This window comes from Anas platyrhynchos, chromosome 26 (genome assembly GCF_047663525.1).
Source record: "Anas platyrhynchos isolate ZD024472 breed Pekin duck chromosome 26, IASCAAS_PekinDuck_T2T, whole genome shotgun sequence".
Taxonomy (NCBI): domain Eukaryota; kingdom Metazoa; phylum Chordata; class Aves; order Anseriformes; family Anatidae; genus Anas; species Anas platyrhynchos.
The window spans coordinates 3,224,051-3,241,404 of NC_092612.1; the positions used below are offsets into that span (position 1 = coordinate 3,224,051).

At 40.7% G+C, this 17,354-nt stretch overlaps 1 protein-coding gene across 4 annotated transcripts in view; it reads right to left on the bottom strand.

Moving 5' to 3' along the window:
• The window catches only part of LOC119713748 (GON-4-like protein), a 31,843-nt gene that overhangs the window by 2,087 nt on the left and 12,402 nt on the right, over positions 1-17,354 (bottom strand). For all 4 annotated transcript variants that reach the window (XM_038167742.2, XM_038167741.2, XM_038167743.2 and 1 more), the window contains 17 exons: positions 15,701-15,899; positions 14,914-15,000; positions 14,194-14,365; positions 13,854-13,998; positions 13,517-13,667; positions 12,778-12,894; positions 9,038-10,774; positions 8,222-8,465; positions 6,506-6,687; positions 5,792-5,989; positions 5,076-5,219; positions 4,454-4,597; positions 4,034-4,153; positions 3,637-3,750; positions 2,924-3,131; positions 1,542-2,334; positions 922-1,024 (listed from right to left, as the gene is read on the bottom strand). In XM_038167742.2, the coding sequence (XP_038023670.1) occupies positions 922-1,024; positions 1,542-2,334; positions 2,924-3,131; positions 3,637-3,750; positions 4,034-4,153; positions 4,454-4,597; positions 5,076-5,219; positions 5,792-5,989; positions 6,506-6,687; positions 8,222-8,465; positions 9,038-10,774; positions 12,778-12,894; positions 13,517-13,667; positions 13,854-13,998; positions 14,194-14,365; positions 14,914-15,000; positions 15,701-15,899 (4,858 nt within the window). The remainder of the gene's footprint in view (positions 1-921; positions 1,025-1,541; positions 2,335-2,923; positions 3,132-3,636; positions 3,751-4,033; positions 4,154-4,453; positions 4,598-5,075; positions 5,220-5,791; positions 5,990-6,505; positions 6,688-8,221; positions 8,466-9,037; positions 10,775-12,777; positions 12,895-13,516; positions 13,668-13,853; positions 13,999-14,193; positions 14,366-14,913; positions 15,001-15,700; positions 15,900-17,354) is intronic.

Genomic DNA, 17,354 nt, shown 5'->3' on the forward strand with positions numbered 1-17,354 from the left:
TTTGGAATAATATAACACCACCACTTTCCACATGCTGTAGAAAGCCACATAACATTTGATCAAAATGCACTAGAAATGCAGGTATAATTGCATACTTCATGGGGGAAAAAACAGAAAATACAATCCATATTTGATCTATAGTAGATTCTTAAATTTACATGGTGTTGGTTACCTGACAGAAAAGTTTATAAGAGTCAGAAAAAAAAAAAAAAAAGAATGGATAGCATACAGCAAACAGACACAAATCCTTGGCTAGATTTAAAAAAAAAAAAAAAAAGGCAAAATTCAGGAATAGAAGCACTAGATATGACAAGTGATTGACCTATCTCCTGTGAGTAAGGTGGCTTAATGTGAAATCTCCAACTTAAATCCCTAAAAATGACACACTAATGAAAATAACAGCAGCACGATGGGGACAAACTACTTCATTCCCATACTTCTGCTGTTCTCACTGAGCACATAGTAGGGCCTACTACCAGACAAGACATCAGACCTGTTGTTTAACCTGATTGAGCAGTTCTTCATAAGGAAGCTGATCAATTAATAAAAATAAAAAAAACTCTGTAAAGAGACTTGACTATCCTAACAGGCAATAGCTTCTTTCTCTTCGGTAGTCAGGTAAATTGAAAATTCAAAAAAAATGAAGTCTGTGATGGTGCCAATCATTTAACAGGGTTATAATGTGTTGCTGCATAGTCATTTCCTCTAAAACTTTGATCTTCATTAGCAGTCTCTTCAGCAAATAATCATATAATTTGTCTGAAAAAAATTCATGACTCTGCAGTCAGGATTCTTCTTCTCTGATGCATCAAATTTCAAATTGAAAACTAGGTCTGAGAGGCTATTACAATAGCCAACCCCCCCACCCGCTTTTCCCCACTCACTCTAGCAAATGCAGGCATTTTCACACCAACCCCTTACCTCACTAGCGGTCTTGTTGCCCAATTTCTGTGAGATGGCATGGAAGGTTTCCAGATGGGCTCCTTTCTCCTGACAGGTGGTAAGGATGACTCTGTCAGCTTCCCTACAAGGCAGTACAATGGTTATGAAAGCAGCCAAAAATGAGCATTAACACACTTCAACCACTACAAACTTGAGAGGTTTGTTCCAAAGTACAGATCTAAAGATCAAACTTAAAAACTTAATCATGAAACAAGTCCAGCAGCCCCGTTCATTTACTACTACTACCACCACTCACAAGACACATTTCTAAGCAGAGTCACGTTTAGTCTGTTTGTATTTTTCTCATAAGCTTTTTGTGGGAAAAACATTTCTTTCCTAGCCTGGAGTATTACAATAATTACACTGCCACAAGCAGGCTATACTTCTGATCGGACCAAGATTGCAGTTATGATGGACTGTGGTTAGAGGAAACAAGGCAAGAATATTCAAAGAAGGGAAGCTGCAGAAGACATTAGAAAATGGGAGAAAAAGATGAAAATAAAGAACTCTCTATAAATATCAAAGCCAAACTTTGAACGCCAAACAAAGCCAAATACTGAACGCACTGAAGTTGTAAGGTGCAATTAAGGCAGATATACCTGGTCCAGAGGACAACCTTCTCCCCGGTGGAGCTGACTTTGCTGTTCTTGGCACACACAGTTGCTTCTGTGACTCGTTGCTGTTGCTGCTCCTCTTCCTTCTGCCCCAGGGAGGCAGTAACCACTCTATACTCTAGCTCCTCAGAATGCTGATGCACCTGGAAGCAGTTGTTTGCATTTGACTTTAATCTGTTCTCAGGAAAACTTCCAATGCAGCTCGTATCATCTGCTTCCAAAACACAATTATTGGGGGACTGTGAGCAGCAGCTCTTACCCAGTGCTGTCTTTCTATCTGGTGTTATCCAGCCTTGCTTTGCTTCAGATTTTCCTTCCAGAAGTAAAGGTGGTCCTTCAAACTCTCTCGCACTTAACTTTGAAGAGTGACCAAAGATGGCATACTTGTCTGCAGATTCAGAGTGAAGCCCTTCAGTCTGATACAAACTGTTTGCAGAAAAGGAACTAGGTCCTGTTAAACCTTTCATTGGAGCAGAATGAGAAGACAACAGCACATCTCTGCTCAACCCAAGGGAAGTATTTGCATTTCCTTGATGTTGTTGGTTTAGTCCGTCACTAACACTTCTTTCAGCGCAAGGGCTGCCTTTGGTTTCTTGAGGTAGGTTTTGAGTAGTTTTTTGTAGGTGTGTGCATCCAGGTCCAGTGATAAAAGAATGACTGTCTTTTGTGGTATTCACAACAGCACTGACATCTGCTTCTTGAACCTGATTATCAGGCAACGCTGCTTTTTCTGAAGATACATGTCTGCCACAGACAATTCCTCCTTCCAGGGGAGATCCTGGTAAGAAACCCATACAAGTTCAGACTAGCTGTTAGTAAGAAAAAAACTTCTAGAATTTTAATTTACTTAAATAGATTTTTGGATTCTAGAGGATAATGCTGTAAATGAGAACACAGTTTGGGAGCAGCTTTGTAGTTCTAGCTGCAGTTTACACATCCTGTACTTCAAAGAGCGCACTCTGCAATCAATTTTGTTCAGGCTTACTACAACCAGGTAAGGGGAAATGATGAGCACATGAAAGAGCTCAAGTATGCAGCTCAGAACAAAATTATCTTATTTGGAGTTGTGCTAACATGAAAACTAGCAAAAAAAAAAAAGTAAAAAGTATCACGGACAGGTAGTACTGGGGATAAGATTAATATTCTGGCAACAGAAGCTTATATGTATCAGTAATTATAAAAACTGGAGAGTATTTCTCTGGTCAGGAAAGCTTTTTTCAATGCTCTGGATATATGCGTGTTTAAAGCATCTAGAGTGGATGAAGACAAGGAAAAAATGAAAGAAATATTAGAAGTTATTATCTCAGTGTGGGAACCAGTTTGGACAAAAATGATAGCAGCTGTCCACGCACAAGACTTTCACATACCTGATGTGAGAGAGTCCACTTTCCTAGATATGGTTTTTGTTCTGCGCTGAACATCCTCTCCCTCATCTCTGCTTTCCAAGCTTTCTTCCGCAGGTTCCTTAGACATTCCAGAATCCTTCCCTTCAGGCTGAGGACTCGATTCTTGTTGAACAAGGGAAGCAGTCAGTTCTTGAGAATCTTTATTTTTATAAAACTTGTTCTCACACACCTGCAAACCAATATATAGGCATGTAATTATAGACACAGTGTACTGATCCAAACCTAACACCTCAGCCTTTCTTCCAAAGCATTACTTGACTCTAATTAAGCCTTCAATTTGGCAATATGTTTGCATTTAGGAAGCTGAATCTTTATTATTAGGAATAGGTAGAGTTCTCTCCATATAGTGGCCACACAAGAATCTTCCACCAAAAAAAATAGCCTTATTTTTAACTCAAAGGAACGTCAAAATCAACACTATTTAGCATAGCAAGGAAGGGCAACAGAAAGCATGAAGGAGATAAGACGAGAGAAGGCCGGGTAGGGCAGTCAAGGCTCCAAAGAAGACAACACTGTTGGTTATCTTTTACTTTCTTCCCCAACACATTACAGAGACAGGAGGTCCCAGGCTTAACAGATCATCACAAAAAAAAACAAACAGTGACGTTCAGAACAGTTCTTGACGGAACTGTTCTTCTTACTCACCACTCCAATGACTTGGCCTATCAACTAACCTTACTACTGCAGTGGCTGCAGGTCCTCCTTTTGCTTTTCTTTAGCTTAAGGTCGATAGTCCCTTCATGGCAGGAACATGAACATTCCTTCATCCCATCTACCCACTCGACCTCCTGGAAACAGACAGACTCCAGCTGATAAATGTGCACAAAGATGACAGTCAGGGCAAGGTTAACCCCAAAGGGAGTCAGGAAGGGCTGGAGCAACACTCTGTGTGTACCCTGAGAGAACTAAAACAATTATACTGCTAGCAAGCAAAGCACAATGGAAACATTTCATTCCCTTTCTTAAAATCTTTATAGGCTGTTGTAATATCTCTATACAGACATTTATCCTCACAGACTTATGTTTGCTTAGAGTCCAAATACGTGGACTAGTGAGATATCCCAGGCCCACCTTGTCATTGTTCTGGCCTCCGATCTCTTTACGTTTCTTATTTTTTGAGGCTGTGTGCATCTTGGGTGGTTCATCCTCTTCTTCTACATCTGGCAAAGACACCTCTTCAAACCCATCAAACTAAAAAAACAAAACAAAAATTTCTTATCGTAATAGCTCCTCACAAGAACAAACTTCATTTTCCCCATGAATTTCTGACCGTTGAGCTCAGTTCCAGTGCACCACCAGTTCAACTATGTTAGAAGAGTCAAAAATGCTGTAAAGACATTTGAGAAGTTTGTTCCAGTCCACCAACAGCTATCCCACCCTGCTATTTCAGTCACTCTGGAGATGCAGCCACAATTTGAGTCCTTCAAGTTGAAACATTTCTATTATCTCTCTGCTTTTATCTTTTCTGGTCTTGCAAAAAGATTCCTCCACCTCATATTCCTTCTCTTCTGTCCAGTTGATTTCCTCAAAATCTCCCATGCGGTTGGCCGAGGGACGTAAGTGATCAAAGAAAACTGAGAACTCATCCTGCAAGTGGTCATGTCCTTTCAACAGTTGCCACACTTGGGTCTTCAGCTGAAAGAAAGAAATCCAGAGAAAACAGACATTTCATTCCATGTCATCGCATTCTTAGAAGGATTTCTTAGGGCAAGCAGAACATCAAGGCTTATTATTACTCCAACATGGAATTTTATACTTGCATTGTTACTACCTCATGAATATTTTGAGACCACTCTATATTCACCTATCAAATTAGCAAAAAAAATCCCTCCAAAATTCTAGGTAGACTCTGCAGAAGGCACTAAGCTAAAATGTCACTGGCAAGGTGAAAAAAATAAGGTGAAGATAGGAGAGAGGAGACTCAGGCAGGCCAGTTAATCGTAAAGCCTGATGAGGAGGGCAGCTTTGATTCTCTACCACGTCCCATGGAGGGAGATCAGACTTGGTAAATGCTCATGGTCTCAAAGAGCAGCACATGGGAACAGTGAAGCAAGCTAGCATATTGTGTTCTGAGGACTTATGAGAGAAAGGAGGTACCTGGAACCCCCATTACCTCTGCAATCTCCTGCGGAAGGCAGTCCACACAACTCTGCAGAACTTTGATGATCTTTTGATGGTGGGCAGGATTTTCAGCAAAACAAATCTCCAGTTGCCTGAGGAACTTCCGGCTTTTTTCAAATGCTTGCTGCTCTTCAAACTGATCAAAAAAAAAAAAAAAAAAAAGATTCACTTCTCACATCTAAAAATGTATTTCCAAGTATCTCTAGTTGGCTTAAATGAACTACTACAATACCTCTCCTCTTTTGCTATTTGTTTTCCATTTGTACGGATTACACACTGCAAAACTGTGAAGAGGTGGAAGATGAGAAATAAACAGCACTTTGTATATCAATACTTCCATAAGCTGTAAAATTTTACTTCAACCCCATGCACAAAAGACAAGAAAATTCAGAAGGAATGTAATGAGCGAAAGCCTGTATCTTAAGAAGTGTAAGGCAGATTTCTGAGACAAGGGAACCATTCCACTTGCTGCATGTTGCCTCTCTGCAGTCAGGTTCTAGGATGCAACTTGGAAAGGCTGATTCCCCACAGTTGTATTTGAGTTTTGTAACAGACACTAGACTTTTCAATTCCAACCAATAAAACAGAAGGTAAGCAACTGATTTACTCTGTTTTTCCTTGCCCTAGGAAGATTTCCTCATTCTTTCATTCCCATAAGCATTGTCATTGTCTGCTTAAATTCTGGTCTGCTTCTTTCATTCTACTTACCAGTCCACACTCCAAAGCTTGTTCTGGTAAAAGGAAAGCAGCAAAATCTGTGAGCAACTGTGGCCAGTCATGCAACAGTTTCTGTAAAGTGAAATAGAGATCCACAGCTGTTCGCTTGTCCATGCTAATCTCAAACTCATAGATAACACGAAGGAAGTCTTCGTACTTCCCAGGAACATGCTGCAATGCTTCACGCACCTGCAAAGAACAAGACCTTTATAGGACTGCCTAACATTCAGGAAGAAAATAAATTAATTAATCTCTGATCACTTGTCACCCAGCATTCATATAATGCTTCCAGTTCTGTTGGGCCAAGAAAATCTCTTCCTTAAAGATAAATGCAGATTGCTCATAAGACAGAAAAGAACCAAATTCAAGACCCAAGAAATTCTGAAATTAAAACTGACCCAGTGTTGTGGGCTGGCCCCAGGCAGCAGCTAAAGACCCCCACAGCCTCTCACTCACTCCCTGCCTCCCCAAAACAGGACAGGGGAGAGAATAGAAGAGCAAAAGCAATAAATCTTACAGATCAAGATAAAGACAATTCAGTAAGTGAAGTAACACCAAATGGGGTGCTAAGAAGAAAGGTAACTCCATCCTAGTCACAACTGGCACCCACAGTTAGAAATGACAGTTGTGTGTCTCAGGTGGGAACTGTGAGGATTCACAGTGTGCGATGTTCCTGTTTCTGGGTTATTTATTGGTCTGGCTTACTCTGGTTAGATAGGCTTGTGCAAATGCCAGATCTTTCTGTTCCCGCAGGGGATCTCTCTCCAGGATGTCTTCATCATACAAGAGGAGCAGCTTTGACGTGTCTTTGCTGGCACGAGTCCGTCCCCTCTTATTTCTGGCTCTGTGGGAACTCCTGCTTTTCCCAGGTGCTTTCACGTTCTCTCCTGTAAAGAAGCACAAAGCAAGTTGTACATGCACTTACACATTCTCTGGGCTGGCAGATGACTACTCCTCTACACCAACATTACGATACAGAAGTAGGTTTTCAGACTTAGCAATGAGTTAACTGTTTACATCCTCTTGTACGTGTATGAGCAAAATACCTCTTTTTAGTCAGGCTGGCTAACATTTAAAATTGGCTGCTTACAGCAACAGATGAGAAAAGTCTCTGGATACATCAAGAAACCCATCTTTGACCCTAGCTGCTACTCAGCTACCAGTCTGCTAAAAAACAGTAAGTAAATCTACTGAATACCAGGGGCAAAAACTACAGATGCGATATGAGCATCAGAGCTGGACTTAACACTTGCAAATTACTCTTCTGACTTATTACTTGCACATATACAGTTAACATCACAGATAACTAACTGGTGTCAGATAATATGGAATGAAATACTGTGCAAAGATTTGCTACCTTGAGATTTTTGTGTCTTTAATCTTGGGAATCTGCTCGTCTACTGGGTCCACCTCCTTAAAGATCCCTGTTTAAATTCATCTACTGCTTGCTATATTCTGTAAAGTTGTTACTTTGTTTCCTTGACTGTTCCCAACATGACATTATAACACAAAATTCAACTTAGAAGTATGACTATTTAATCTTGTTATTGTATTGATTTGGGGTATTAGTTGACACAAGGCACACATCTCATGTTTGCAAATTCCTAAAGCGTAAATGCATTACAACAAACTGAAGATGCTCAGCTGACATATTGTCCTGGTTTCAGTTAGAACAGAGTTAATTTTCTTCCTAGTAGCTGGTTGAATGCTATGTTTTGGCTTAAGATGAGAAGAGTGCTGATAACATGCTGATGTTTTAATTGTTGCAGAGCAGTGCTTACACCAAGCCAAGGACGTCTCAGCTTCTTGCTCTGTCCTGCCAACAGGCAGGCTGGGGGTGCAGCAAGAGCTGGGAGGGGACAGACCCAAGACAGGTGACTCAAACTAGCCAAAGGGGTATTCCATGCCATCTGACATCATGCTAAACAAAATATAGGGGTGGCTAGCCGGGGGAGGGGGCCCGGACTGCTTGGGGTTAGGCTGGGCATCGGTAAGCAGGTGGTGAGCAATTGCATTGTGCATCACTTGTTTGTACACATTAGTAGTAGTAGTACTATTATCATCATAGTTATTATTATTGTTATTACTATTTTCCTGTCTTATTAAACTGTCTATCTCAACTTACAGGCTTCACTTTCTGTTTCTCTCCCCCATCCCAGAGAGGGAGGGAGGAGGGTGAGCGAATGGCTCTGTGGTGTTTAGCTGCCGGCCAGGTTAAACCACGACACATATGCAAGGGCTTCTGCGTTAAGAGCCATTCTTACAGAATGATGATTGTTATAAATTTTTCAGATGGAAAGCAATACTAAGCTCAGAAATGCTAAATGAAATTAAACCCAGATGGAGTTTCCCTATGGTTTTGCTTTTAATGCAGACAGCAGTTCCCTATACCCTGCATCAAGAGAAGTCAACAAAACTTACCTGGTGGTATTCTGTGGGCTTCCACCTGTGGGGCCATCTTTGTCAATGTGAAGGCTGATTTAGGTTCTTCTGACACGTCTCCACAAACTTCATCATCTTTCTGTAAACTCTCTATTCCTTCCCCTTCCTCTTCCTCTTCCTCCTCCGGCTCAGAGTTCTCTTCCTGGGAATTCTCTTCTTCAGAATCTCCTTCTTGGCTTAAGCGTCTCTCTGTTGCAAGCCAAGTAAGTTTTTCCATTGTCTCCTTCAAAAGCAACAACAAAAATCCACATTATTTTCTTTTAGTGTTTCTTTGAACATCATTCAGCAACTAGCTCACTCCATTATAATCCTAACAGTGCTGAACACCACCACAGATCAATATCTGATCAGAGGGTTCTAGTAAAGTGACAGAATTTCACAAGAACTAGAACTGCCCATTTTTCTATCACACACAAACTTCAACTCAGAATTGAACACGTAAAAAAGCGTTAAGTTAGAAAGGATTCCTTAATGGTCTTATCTCTTAAAGGCTTGGTGGAATTGTGTCTTGGAAATTAATGTAGTTAAGGTATTTCTTAATGAACAGCTTCATTTGAGAAAGTCCTTACAGATCAGCAGAATTTAAATCTGGAATTTTGCAAGACATTCCTTTTGCTTAGACTTAAAAATCTCAGAAATATCTGGTGTCCAGTTTCTCCAAAACCAGCACAAATATCATGATAATATATGGTTAACAGTCCAGCTTTCCAATTGGAATCAAATTGTGATTTGCCCTTATGTCACTAAGTTGTTTCAGCACACAAATTATTAGCAATTTTTAAAAACTGCTTTTACCTGAAGTTCTGGCACCGAAAGAATAGATTCTTCTGAGGCTGATGACATTTCTTCATCCTCATCTTGTGTGAAATCATCAAAGTCATCATCGTCTTCTTCCTCTTGTCCTTCTCTCTCTCCTCCAGCTTCAGGGCCAGCTGGTGTCCCAACAGACTGGCCATCCATACTAGACGAATCTTCTGGTCTTCCTAGTGGGCTACTAAATTCTGCTTCGAGATCCACTGTGTATGAATGATTCTTTGGAGACTCACTGCTTACTTGTGGTCCAGTAACACCAGCTGCATCTACCTGCTGTTCATCATGGGGAGATGACTGCAAAGCCCGTCTTTCTTCTCCTCCCTTCTCTTCACACACAGCATGCTCCTTTTTAATTTCTTTCAGCTCATTTGGACATGAGCAGGCCTCCATGTTCAGCTCCTGGCCAAGACCCAGCATGAATTCCTCCTTCACCTCAGCACACAGAAGATCCCTCTTCTGCATTGGATTTACTTCCTTGATAGCATCATTTGAATCTTCAGGCTCAATTTTCACCGTTTCATCTGGATCTTCTAAATGAGGCAAAAGGTCCACAGACAATGGCTCTGAAGCATTCTCTTGTCCTTCTACCACTGTCCAGCTACAGCAGTCATTTTTATTTACCATCTCCTGACTGCCATTATTTGAAGAGGCAGGATTTGTACTACATTCCTTCTTGGGGGAGACAGCTGAGTAAGTAGCATACAACTCCTGGGGTTCAGCCTTGGGCTCCACCGTGGGGTAGGAATTTTTGCTGTTTCCAGCAGGGCATGAAGGAACCAGATTCAGTTGTTCTTCATTTTCACCAACAGAAGATGCAGAAAGACCAACAGGGTTAGGAGAAACTATCAATGAAGGAATTGAGGAAGTCACCAGAGGCTGATTTAACGGACATGGGAAAGTGGATGGATTTACCAACAAGGTTGTAACTGGAATAGCCTGAGTGCCTCTCCCAACAGTTGTATTTATGGGCTGAATCATGTTGCAACCATTGCCTATATTAACCACTTTCACTGTGGTAGCAGGTACAGTAAGAATGACTGGAGATGGCTGGATCAAAGGCGAAGTCTTTATCAGTGGGGCAGATTTTGTCCCTTTTTTCTTCTGATATCCCTTGCGAACACAAGGTTTGCGTATTTTTGCTCCAGCCAAAGCTGGTAACATTAATTTTGGCTGAAAAGTTATTGGATTTGAAGACACTAATGCTGGTGGTAAAGCAGCTGAGAAAGCTTGCCTGGAGTCTGGATGTGAAGCAGAGAGCACATTCTGAAATTCCAAGCCATCTCCACTTCCCACCACTGCTGGAACATTCAAAGGCTGCACTCCTGGCACTGTCTGCATAACTGTAGCTGGTTGGATTAATCGAGGAATCTGAACCATAACTTTGCTGGGTGGAGCCTCTGACTGGGATAACTTCATGGTTTTCTGAATGTTAATAGTGTTGGAAATGGGCTGCAAACAAGGACTTGGTCGAATGAGGACAGGCTTCAGAGCTGAAGACCTCTGTCTTCTCCATGCTCTCCTAGAGAATCGATTGGCAAGAGGCTTTAAGGTCAGTACTAGTCCCTTTGGCATGAGTAGAGGGTATTTTTCATTATATTCTGTGTCTGAAGTTTCCTTTTCTGTGCCCAAAAAGTCAGATTCTTCATCAGGTGAACCTGGCATCTCCCTCGCATCTTCTGCTAATTGCTTCAATTCCCCCTGAATGGAGGGCAAACTTGCCTAAAGGAAATAGGAGAGTTTTTAGTCCAATCCACAGGTTCTGCCTACCTTCAAACAGCACTGCAGAAGAAAGGCAGTAACTCGCTTCTAGAAGTAAAGCAATTTTTTATTTACCGTTTCACAGAATCACACAGAATTTCTAGGTTGGAAGAGACCTCAAGATCATCGAGTCCAACCTCTGACCTAACAGTCCCCACTAAACCATATCCCTAAGCTCTACATCTAAACGTCTTTTAAAGACTTCCAGGGATGGTGACTCCACCACTTCCCTGGGCAGCCTGTTACAATGTCTAAGAACCCTTTTGGTAAAGAAGTTCTTCCTAATATCCAACCTAAAACTCCCCTGGCGCAACTTAAGCCCATTCCCCCTCGTCCTGTCACGAGGCACATGGGAGAACAGACCAACCCCCACCGCACTACAGCCTCCTTTAAGGTACCTGTAGAGGGCAATAAGGTCGCCCCTGAGCCTCCTTTTCTCCAGGCTGAACAAGCCCAGCTCCTTCAGCCGCTCCTCGTAGGACTTGTTCTCCAGGCCCCTCACCAGCTTCGTCACCCTTCTCTGGACTTGCTCAAGCACCTCGATGTCCTTCTTGTAGAGAGGGGCCCAAAACTGAACACAGTACTCGAGGTGCGGCCTCACCAGAGCTGAGTACAGGGGGACGATCACCTCCCTAGCCCTGCTGGCCACACTGTTTCTTATGCAAGCCAGGATGCTGTTGGCCTTCTTGGCCACCTGAGCACACTGCTGGCTCATATTCAGCCGACTATCAACCGATACTCCCAGGTCCTTCTCTGCCTGGCAGCTCTCCAATCTCTCATCTCCCAGCCTGTAGCTCTGCTTGGGGTTATTGCACCCCAGGTGGAGGACCCGGCACTTGGCCTTGTTAAACTTCATGCAGTTGACCTCAGCCCACCAGTCCAGCCTATCCAGATCCTCCTGCAGAGCCTTCCAATGTTTAATGTTCGCAAGTTTTACTCCAGAGCCTTCAAAGGAATCTAAGTGCCTAAAAGAAACAACAGAACCAAACTGCTTTGTAAAGCTTTCCTTCAGTAAATACAAGGCTGTGGGAGGGAAGCTTCACTGTAACAGTGCCATTAAGAGAACTAGATTTTAGGGCATCTCATTTTTTCCTCAGACACAGACCTCACTGAACGACCCTCAGTGCAGTCACTATGCCTCCAATTTCAGTCTTCACTGTGCTAGGAATCTCAGAGAAAGAATCCTTAGGAAGTGAGAGACATTCAGGTGTAATAACAGCCACACTGCAGGTGAACATCATCTTACAAAGAAAAACACAAAAAGGGTGATAAAGGGTGACAGAGCACTAGAACAGGCTGCCCAGGGAGGTTGTGAAGTCTCCTTCTCTGGAGATATTCAAGGCCCGTCTGGACACCTACCTGGGCAGCCTGCTCTAAGGAACCTGCTTTGGCAGGGGGGTTGGACTTGATGATCTCTGGAGGTCCCTTCCAACCCCTACAATTCTGTGATTCTGTGAAAAAAAAAAACAAACAGATTTCTTCTTTCCTCTTAAAAGGTTTGGAAAGAAGAACAAATACTTTCTCCTGGCTACAACACAGTGGGAAAGACAGCAACACCACTAACCATAATGCATAAGGCAAGGGTCAGATTATGTCAATTAAAAAATTAACGAAGTCAAAATAAAAAATAAACACATCAAAATAGACATTAGAAATACATCCATGTATCATGTACAAGGATGCACCAAAAAGCAAAGAAAATCCACAACAACTTCAGCTCCGTAGTGCAGCTGGGCAGTCACACCAAGAGCAGTGTATAATACTTCATGTTGCTAAGTGCTGCTCTTGATAGATTTACTACCTGGACCCAAGGTAACACAGGCTCCCCTACAATACAGTCAGACTACTTTTTGACTTCAGAGCTGTAGCCTACCCAAACAACTCATTCTGAACCTATACTGTAAGAAGGAAAAAAAAAGAAATAAACAAAGCTATGCTGGATGAAGAAACAGCAGAAACTGTACCTTGAGCCAAAATGGCAGGCGATGTTCTTCTCTCTCCACGGGCGGTTTCCACTCACTAGGCTGGATTTCCTCACAGCACTTGAACAGAACAGGCAACTGCTTTGTCTTTTTATAGTACTGTGTGGAGAGAGGAGAGAATGCAAGGCAAGACAACCACGGTCAGAACACCTGTCCAAGAACTACTGGGATACAGGCTAAGAATTGTGCTCTGTAAAACTGTTCATATGAATGCTCACTGTCATCTTGGTTTCTCTCAGAAAAAAAGCACAAAGTTCTAGCAGTTGTGCACATGTACTAGCTTTAAGTTTCTGTTTCTTGTTCTCTTTTCAGCACTGGACATTAGTTATGGGAGAGGATATTTGGCCTGCTGGACCTACAGCTTGACCAGAGACAGCACTTTTGTCTACATTTTGCTACTTAAAATTTATTTATGCAAATTTGTCTGGATTATTGAAGCTACAGCTGTACCAGGACTGTTTGCAATTAGGCTCTGGATTAGATTAGATTAGGCTCTAGGCTGTCAAAATATTAATTAAAATACTTACAAAGTAAAAATTATATGGTCATTTTGAAGAAATTGTCACCCTTCATGGGAGGATCACATTTTCTTTTAAGAAAGCATCAGCATATGTACAAAAAGGTCCTTGGAACAAACAGTACATCTCTTTTTGTATGACAAATACGAACCAGATAGACAAATGTGAAAAATACCAGTCCATAATCTGAATGCATCACTTACTCTGATGATATTATCAGGGGCTCGATTCATATTGAGATTCTTGATTCGCACTGTCAGCTGGTGGGCAGTTTTCGTTGGTAAGAGATATTTGCTGATCAAAGGCTTTGGAAACTCTGTCCCTTCAAAATGTTTCAGACCTAAAGCTAATAAACTGAAGAAATATGGAGAGGGGGAAAAAAATAAAATAAAAAAGCAGTCTTTTAGACAGTAGTTCAAATTGCTATTTGCATACACTGTTTCACAACAGACAGCTGTTCTTAAAGATTGCATCCTAAAACTTTACCATATAAAGGAAGTTCATTGATGCGCATGTTATTCAGAAATTCTAAGCACCTACTTGTCCTCTGCTTTCGTGAAGATAATCTTGTCCCGGGGAGGGTTTGCTTTCAAGGAACATATTGGCAATAACTCTGGATACATAAAGACTCTCCTTGTTGCCAAAATCCATGCCACTTGCTTTGGCAAACATGGAAATTCATTGGCTGTGTAAAGAATGAACAGATGAGGACAGATACAGGCATGGGCAAATAGTGTTATTCACTACTGACTTCTTGAAAACACTGTTTCTGTTATTCCCTTCACTGCAGAAAATACTATTTCCTCCCTGGTTTTTAGAATTTGCATGTTATTTAGTTTCTGCTTAAATTTAGATCAGGAAAAAGTAAAAGTATACATACCACTCTTCTTCACAGCTTTCCGAGGGCTCCAGTCAACTTGAACTTGGGCATGAAAATCTTCAATGAGCTGCAGTGCTCCCTTCAGGTTACATGGCTGGAACATTGTTTGAAATTTAGGATAGAATGACTGACGAAGGAGCGTAGAGCTTCGAGCAAAGTTACCAAGCTCATTCTACAAAGTCAGATACAGAAGAAAGGTAAAAGGTTAAGAACACATACGTAAATGCAATAAAAGCTTTCAAACTAAGCTACTAACCTGTAAAAGCTGGTGAAGTCGCAGGCATAAAAATACATCACTACAGATGTCTTCTATCTTATTTTTGAACTCTAAATCTAGGAATAATCTCTTTTTTTTTTTTTGCTTTAAAGATTTTTTTTTTTTTTTTACTTTTGTCTGATCATATTAATTCACCAACTTTCTGGAATCTATCACGGTCACAGAATGTTCACTAATTACAGAAGTTTTTGTACTTTGTTTTTAGCATTTCCAAGCAAACAGTAGAAAACTACAAAGATATGCCACTTCAAAGCACTTTTATTAAATGTGATTTATTTCTTCAAGTATTGAGCATGCTAACAGGAGGCTCACATCATTGTCTTGTTTAGTGGTAGTCTCTCTCAATTGCATGGGATCAGTTAAACAAATTAAGCTCTCTAAATATCACCAGTGACCAGAGATAATTAAAGCTTGTTTGGCTCTTTTTAAAGACATATCCTTACCAAAAACATCCTAGTGGTACTGGCCTCTGAACTTAAAGCAGGGTTGGAACTTGCAAGGAGATGGATTTGAGTCAGAAGCTGAACATGCTTGAAGAATAAAATCAGACAAATAGGGATTATCAGCGTATCAGTAACATGAGAAACTGGAAAGCTTAAGTATAAAGGTTCAAGAAACATCTCCCAAGCACCACAAAAAAAATAAATCCGTCTGACTTCAGAAGAAATCCTTCCAACAATAGAGAACTGAGGGGAAACTTGACTACAAATAGGCAGTATAAAAATTACTTCTGATATTATAGTTTCTATTCCACAGAGTTGGAACACATCACCTGTTTAAGTCTTAGGACACATTCCTAGCTTTTATAAAAAAATTCACACCATAATGAACAATACAGAAAGGATTTTTTTCTAATAAAATACTCAAGTGTTTCTTAAGTGTTTCTTCAAAAAGAATGACTTCAGCAGTCCCTACATATATATGTTCAAACAACATACACCTTGCTTTGCAGCTGAAAGATTAAAAAGGTCATTTGCCTTACATGTATAACCCGAGATCTTTTTCTTTAGCTTGTGTTTGAGAGATTTCTGTCCTTTCCTTGCTGCTACACACCACGACATGACACTCTATTGAGTAACAATAGTTAATTGTAGCTTTTTCAATTAATTTCTAAAATGAAACAGCAAGCCAGAGTGCTTGCTGTACCACTGGCTTCCCCCTTTCCCATGCTGCAGCAGCATACAGCGAATATTCCATAGCCTGAATATAATATTGATAATATTTTATTACCTGCTGCATTTGCTGCTGGAGCCTTTTTCTTTGCGTACAGTCAAGAACAAGGCTTTGGAGAGGCTTCTCATTGTGAGGTTTTGATTTCTCTATCTCTTGTGGTGGCTTGATAGAAGACTTTTTCATTCTCAACTGCTCAAGTTGTTCCTTCACTGTCCGGTGTTGTTCATTTAGCAAATTGGCCAGAGGCTCTTCAAACCTGTTTGAGACCAGGCAGACCAAAATATAAAAAGCATAGGACCTAATCACCATTCCTGTTCCATTAGAATATTTTACCTTTTTTTTTTTTTTTTTTTTTTACCAAGTTGAAATATTCTGTCAAAGTGTTGAGTAGTACGGACAGAGTAGTTCTTAAAATGTACGTCCCCATAACACTGTTTTACTTTTGGGATGCAATGTCAAAACTATTCCACTTAACCTCTATTCCAAGCACAGCTAACGCTCTTGTTCACTGTTCTCAGTAGTGCTCCACGTTTGTTGTACTCAAGTGCTCAGGCACACTCCAGAGCAGCCAGGAGCTAACATAATCTATAATACAATAAACCTGACCCTATTTAAATTATAGCATCAGGCAAGGTCCAAACCCAAGGTGTTATGGGTGGCATGTTACCATAATTATCTCCAGAAACATCAGACGCTGACTCAAATGCTATTATTTTTTCTTCTTCCTTCATTTTTCGCCACTTTTTTTTTTTTTTTTTTTTTAAGGTTTTGCCTAGCTTTATGCAGACTATTCCACTGGACATCTGATGACATGATAGCAAAAGCTACACCTGTAGCAGAAAAGGGTATGTATGGATTTCTGTTCTTTTCTAAACTAACTTCATGCAGCCTCCCTGGTCTTATGGTGTAATTGAAATACATATTTTATTTTGTTTTGTTATTCAGTTAATATTCTGATTTGTTAGTTATCAGCTTTACTTTTGTAACAGGCCTAAAGTCGATTATAAATGAAGTTGTTTCAAGATGCATCTAATGTAAGATATCATAAAAACAATAAACTCAGGAAACAGGTATTTTGCCACAGAACATACTTAAAGAGTCCTGTACACAGATAAAACTGGGGAAGAAAAAATTCAGAGGAACAGCATGCCGAAGTAAGAATAAACTAGCCATCACCAAAAACAAGTGCATACAGATTGTAAGAGAGAGCATGAAGTTTCCCTGCTTTTAGTCTGTAGCTGGTTTAAGATTCGCTGCGCTCTCCTCTGGTACTGCTCATCCAGAGAGAGTATCAAGAAATTCCAGCCGTCATTTTAGCTCCTTTCCCAAACAGATACACCTTGATCTTGAAGTGATCTGCCCCATAAATAAGGAGACACCATTCTTATCATAGTTCGCCTTTAGACAATTTCTGTAATTTCTTACATAGGCTTGTATTATTACCTAGAAAGTAACGCTTTAAAGTCTTTTCTCTCTGAGGTGCTACATCAAGTATAACCCATATGAAAAATCATCAGAAGTTAATTGCTGAATTTTATAGTTGTTTCAGACCTAGGCCTCAGCAATTGTATGTAGTTCTCTTCCTTTGGAAATGCTACTAATATATACAAGTTATTTGCTTAAAAGACGAGACGATCCGCTTGGTCAAGCTAGTTCCTCAGGAGTCTCTTATAATCAAAAAAACGTAAGGGCAGTAAATGAACTTTACCAA